The 6,172-nt window shown below is 37.9% G+C and overlaps 1 protein-coding gene across 1 annotated transcript; it reads left to right on the top strand.

Moving 5' to 3' along the window:
- On the top strand, positions 1-6,172 carry LOC140798383 (ribosome-binding factor PSRP1, chloroplastic). The gene is made up of 5 exons (XM_073152188.1): positions 1-449; positions 785-928; positions 1,020-1,286; positions 5,690-5,798; positions 5,878-6,172. The coding sequence occupies exons 1-5, from the start codon at positions 198-200 to the stop codon at positions 6,009-6,011; spliced, it is 906 nt and encodes a 301-aa protein (XP_073008289.1). The 5' UTR covers positions 1-197; the 3' UTR covers positions 6,012-6,172.

Genomic DNA, 6,172 nt, shown 5'->3' with positions numbered 1-6,172 from the left:
CTATCCAGCCAGCTTTTATTGATACATGCTCAAATGGATTAGTCTCCACGTGGACTTCCAAAAAAAATCCCCCGCTCTCATCCAAAGATTCACCCCATTTCTCCCATCAAAGCCATCCTCCCATATCCCCCCTCTAAAATCTAATTCCCTCCTCCTTCGCCATTCTTGGTCTCCTTCGCAATTCTTGCTCTACGCCAATGGCTACGGTCGCTTGGGTCACGGGCCACACCAACGTCCACCCCCAATCTCCCCCTTATCTCGCTCGTACAACCAGGAACACGACCTCGATCCCAGCCCTCTCTCTTCACTCCGACTTCCTCGGCCATGCATTGCTCGCCAAGCCGAAGGAGATCGTCGCCGCCAACAAGAAGAGACTCGCCGCCGTCCGCATGTCGTGGGACGGGTCTCTCTCTTCCGTACGCTTGATAGTCCAGGGCAAGAACCTCGACGTAAGTCGGAGTTTACCCGTTGTTTTGTTTTGGATTTTTTTTCTTGCCTGTTAAGTGTTTGTGGAAAGTACCACCCATTTCGCGTTTTTGCCACCGGTAGTTTGGTAGTAAATGGAGGAGGCAACTTGGTCTGTTTTGCTTCGTTTTTTCTTTATTTTTCCTGCTTAGTGTTTGTTCAAAGTAAGCATGTCGTGTTTTGGTTACCGATAGTTGGTAATCACTGGCGAATATGATTTTTTTTTTCTCCGTTTGCTTTACATTTCCAAGACTTGTGTGTTTTTGTTTTTTAAAGTAAACAAACCCATTATTCAAATTCGGTTTTGGTGATGCAACAGTTGACTGATAAGCTGAAGAAGCATATAGAGGACAAGGTCGGCAAGGCAGTTCAGAAACATAGCCATCTCGTCCGGGAGGTCGACGTCCGGCTGTCTGTCCGTGGTGGAGAGTTCAGCAAAGGTCCCAAGCTTTGCAGATGTGAGGTGAGAAATTCTTTTATCATGCCCTGTATTGGCATTCTCAATATTCATGTAATGTTTGAAAGTATGATGGCAGTGTTTGAGGTAAATGCAGGTTACCCTGTTTAGCAAGAAGCATGGGGTGATTCGTGCAGAGGAGGACACAGAGTCGAGCTATGGGAGCATAGACTTGGCTGCGTCGATTATACAGAGGAAGCTGAGGAAGATTAAGGAGAAAGATTCTGATCATGGACGGCACATGAAAGGGTTTAGCCGCCATAATGTTAGGGAACCAGAGGCACAGAGAGTTGAGGAAGAAGAGGAAGATGAGGTTTTGACCGAGTTGGACACATTGGAAGGGGAAGATGATGTCCTGGACAAGGTTTGCTGTTCTTTTGATCATTATATGGAGAGTATATTCTTTGCTTTATCATGATCTCTTTTGAAGAAACTTCATGCACATCATGGTTACATTCCTCTTTTATTATATTTTCAACGCTAGTTCTCATAACTTCTAAGCTGTTGTGGTACTTATTGTTGTTCAATTTCAAGCCCTTTGTACTTCCTTTTATTTTGTTTTCAATTTAATAAACATTACAGAGAAAAGGAAAAGGGCTCTGTTGCACATATTTTATGACATGTGAATACTTAAAGATTCTTACAAAAAAAAGCATAAGCTGATTATGTAAAACTTAAATCACATTGCTGCATATATCATATTCTCCTCATTTTTTGTTTTCATCAGATCTTGCTGTCAATGCTAGTGGTTCATAGTTCAGGTTTTGATGTTATGGTTGGTTGTTTCTTTAATCGGTTTTAGGCCATTGGAACTTATCTCCCATTTCAATATTACTTAGAATTGTTTTTGTATCTTCATACTCTAGAGAAGTTAAATGAAAAATTAGCATGCGATGTGTGGTCTGAATGTGCACACAGGATTATTTCTCATACTATAGTATTTAGGGGTGAAATTGGATTAGATAGTGCTCAATTCATATCCAGATCCATATTTTTTATTCGAATATGGATCTGGATATGGATATTGAATGAATAACAAAATTTAAAACCATATATTAACTAAACAAATACGGATAATCTTCGGATATAGATTAGATAATTTTTGGATATAGGTTTGGATCTTAATCGGATGTCGATCAAATTTTAAACAAATTATGACATTTAATTTTGGAGACAATAAACACAAAATATTAAGAGTTTCAAAAAAAATTATTGCATATAAAGTTAACAAAATTAATCTCTTCAAACAATATGGAACATATTATTAGTAACAATATCAATATTCTCCATTTAAATAAGCAAACTAAAGATTATAAATCATTCAAAAAATATGCGGGTAAATGGATATCTAATATCCATATCCATAAAATTATATCTGACCTGTATTTGAATCCATATTCGGATTGGATAGGAATGTTTTACTCAAATTCGATTCGAATCGGGTCGGAAAGCGGGTTGGATCGGAGTTTATCCAAACTATTTTCATTTGTAATGGTATTATCTTGGTCGAGATTGACAAAGTAAAGTTTGCATGCAAGAGATGATTAGAACATGCATTTTGTATTATTTTATCACCATGATCTTCTTCTTATGGTTCACACTATGGATCTTTGGGAGAAAATAACTGAACAACAGTTAAGACAACAAATTGATGTATGTAAAATGATTGGTTTTTTTTTACACTAGATAAAGCGGTTATAAAAGCTATCTAGTATCTAATTAATACTTAGTAAGACAATTGATGGGAATTGCAAGAAAAAGATTTATTTTCCATATGGTATTTTTTATTTTATAAAAAATTTATGATCGACTTCCCAGAAAATTGATGTGGTGGGTTCTAGAGAATAAATGAGTACATCTAGTCAAGATATCTGTGCTACCGAATTTATGTATAATAAAACTATAATTAAGGTGAGGGTAATTGAAGGAGAGGAATAGTTTTCCTCATGGTTCCAAGTTTCGACCAATTTCAATTAATGACTACTTTCGGCCTCGGTATCAGCCGATACTCAATCTGTCTCGGGTCGGGATTGGCCGTATCGACCGAAACCTATAAAGCACGGACACGGGACACGGACACGGCGACACGGCAAATTTTGAAAATATAGGACACGGACACGGCATAGGACACAGCGAAATAATATATATATATATATATATTATTGATACATCTAAAGTAAAATTGTTAGCAGATTAATAATTTATGAGATATGTATTAGTAGATTAACAATTTAACAGATAGAGATTAGAGAAGCACCACCATTTAACAATTTAACAATTTAACAGATAACAAATATGTAATATCATTTAACAATTTAATAACAAAGATTAAAATAACTAACATAAATTAAAATAATTTAACAGAGAGATAGTGAGACAAAGAGAGAGAATGAGAGAGAGAGACAGTGAGACAGAGAGAGATAGCGAGAGAGAGAGAGAAAGAGAGGGAGGAAGAGATGGAGACAGAGAGAGATAATGAGAGGGAGGGAGGGAGGGAGGGAGGGAGGAAAGGAGAGAGAGAGACAGTGAGAGAGTGAGACAGCGAGAGAGAGAGAGAATGAGAGAAAGGGAAAGAGAGGAAGAGACAGAGAGATAGAGATAGGGAGAGAGAGAGAGGAAGAGACAGAGAGACAGAGACAAAGTGAGAATGAGAGAAAGAGAGGGAGGAAGAGATAGAGACAGAGACAGAGACAGAGACAGAGAGATAGAGAGAGAGAGAGAGAGAGAGAGAGAGAGAGAGAGAGATAATGAGAAAGGGAGGGAGGGAGGAAGAGATAGAGAGAGAGAGACAGCCGGAGAGTGAGACAGCGAGAGAGAGAGAGAGGGAGGGAGGAAGAGACAGAGAATGAGAGAGAGGGAGGGAGGGAGGAAGATATAGGGAGAGAGAGACAGAGACAGGGAGGAAGAGACAGAGAATGAGAGAGAGGGAGGAAGATACAGGGAGAGAGAGACAAAGACAAGGAAGGCAAGGAGAGAGGGAGGGAGGAAGAGAGAGAGAGAGAGAAGAACCTGCGTCCTCGCCGTGCTCAGCTCGTCGCGCTCGCTCCATCGGCCGTTGCGCTCGCTCAGCAGCTGCTTGAAGGTTTTAGGGCTTCGATCGAACGATTTCGTCGCTCAACAGTGAAGGTGAGGAAACAATAGGGTTTTAGGTTTTATTATCGGGTTTGGATCCGGGTTAATAACATTTGACCGAACCCGACCCGACCTGACTCGTTAAACAATATCTAAAATACCGCCCGTGTCCCCGCCCGTGCCCTACAGTGTCCGATTTTCTTTTTTCCTTCTTTTTTTTGGGAAACTCTGGACACGGCCATTGACCGAAACTAACCGAAATCGGGAGAGAGAAAGGGAGAAAAAAAGGGAGGAGAGTAAGGAAAAAATAGAAAAAGAGAGGAGAGAGAGAGATAAAGAGAGCTCGTCAGAGGGAGTAAGAGAAAAAGAGAAAAAGAGAAAATACCTCATCAAAGCTTGTCGGAAAAGCATCGCTGGAGAATAATCGGAGAGGGAAAGACCGAGAGAGAAGGGAGTCAGTGAGGGAGAGCGAAAGTTAGTGAGGGAGAGAAAGAGAGAGAGGAGACAAAATCGGAGAAGGAGATTGAGGAGGGAGTCGGTGAGGGAGAAGAAGAGAAGAGAGAGAAAGAGAGTTAATGAGAGAGAAGGGAGTCGGTGAGGGGGAGGGAGTGGTAGTGGGAGAGTTAATAAGAGAGAGAGTTAATGGGAGGGAGAGAAAATTAATAATAAAGAGAGAGAATGAGAGACAGTTAGTGAGGGAAAGAGTAAGAATTTTTTATTTATATGAGGGAGAGAGAGTGAGTGGTAGAAAGAGAGACAAAAATTAAGAAAGTAATATTTATTTTTTTATTTTTAGATTTATATATGAATAATTTATATTTATATCTTATTATTATAATTTTGTATTTTACAATATAAACCGATACGGATAGCTAATACCATCAATACGGCTGATACATATCGTTTTTTTTTTACAACCAATCCTAATCCTTCTTCCGATACTTGAAATCTTGGTTTTCCTATAAATAGAGTTCTATACCAGGTTTCATTACTAAATTTTTGTTTGCATTAATTATAGATATTTAATTAATATGAGGTTTATGGGTAGTTTGTTAATTGTTGGTGGCATTGTCTTAATTGATGAATCTAAGACAAGATTGAATACTAAGTAAGAACTAAGAAATATGAAGAAGAAATTTAGAAACTAAGGTGTTTTGTATCTATACCCTTATCTCTTGTTTACTTGTGTCCTTCTAAAGTTGATATTTTCATGTACACCTCTCAAAATATATAAGTTGTGTAGATACCCTCCTAGTTACTTTTCTAATTAAGTCCAAATAATTTAGTTGAAAAAAAGATAAAATTGCTAACTAATAGAAATACTTGAAAACTAGAATACAAAAATTTGTCTTTTTGCATTTAAATTGCTTAAATTTTAATGGTAGGTATTCACACAAAAAGTCAGTGTCTTAAAAGATATACATGTAAATATCACTTTTAGAGGAGCATACAAGCAAATAAGAAAATTTTGAAGGATATATATGCAAAATAACCATTATAGTGACTTGGTGCCATCAGTAATTTATTTGTATCTCTAGATTGGAATGATCTGCTAGTAGATATTCTATCCAGTCTAGTGATTTACTTGCATGTAGCAAGTTTTGAAACCATTATGGTGGCTTTGTGGCATCAGTAACAAATGTTGTTCTGACATAGTTATCTTATTCACTCAATGCTTTGAACTATGTATCTCAGGTTGTGCGGACAAAATATTTTGAAATGCCACCTTTGACAGTTGAAGAGGCACAAGAGCAATTGAAGAATGTTGATCACCATTTCTATGGATTTAGGAATGTTGAAACTGGTACAAGTGTCTTTTCTTTAGATTTTTGTACTTAGATATCAGAAATTTTGCTAATAAAGAAACCAATTTTTTTCTGTAGGTGAGATCAATATTTTGTACAAGAGAAAAGAGGGAGGATATGGACTGATCATTCCCAAGGAAGATGGCCAAGTGCAGAAGGTCACAGAAGAGCCTCAAATCGAGAGCCCTGTGGCTGGGCCGATACATGGATAGTCATGTGCTTAGTGAAGAATGTTGTGTAAACTCTTTCTAACAGTCCAAGTTTCACCATTTTGATCTGATATGTACATTTTAGAGATCTACTTGTCTTCCTTCCATTATTATGAGAATATGGTTCCATCCTTGAGAAATGCATCTAAAGAAGTTTTATTATA

The sequence above is a fragment of the Typha latifolia genome, chromosome 12, assembly GCF_019914945.1.
Source record: "Typha latifolia isolate L0001 chromosome 12, TyphaL0001v2, whole genome shotgun sequence".
Classification (NCBI taxonomy): Eukaryota; Viridiplantae; Streptophyta; class Magnoliopsida; order Poales; family Typhaceae; genus Typha; species Typha latifolia.
This window is presented reverse-complemented; position numbering and strand designations above follow the sequence as displayed.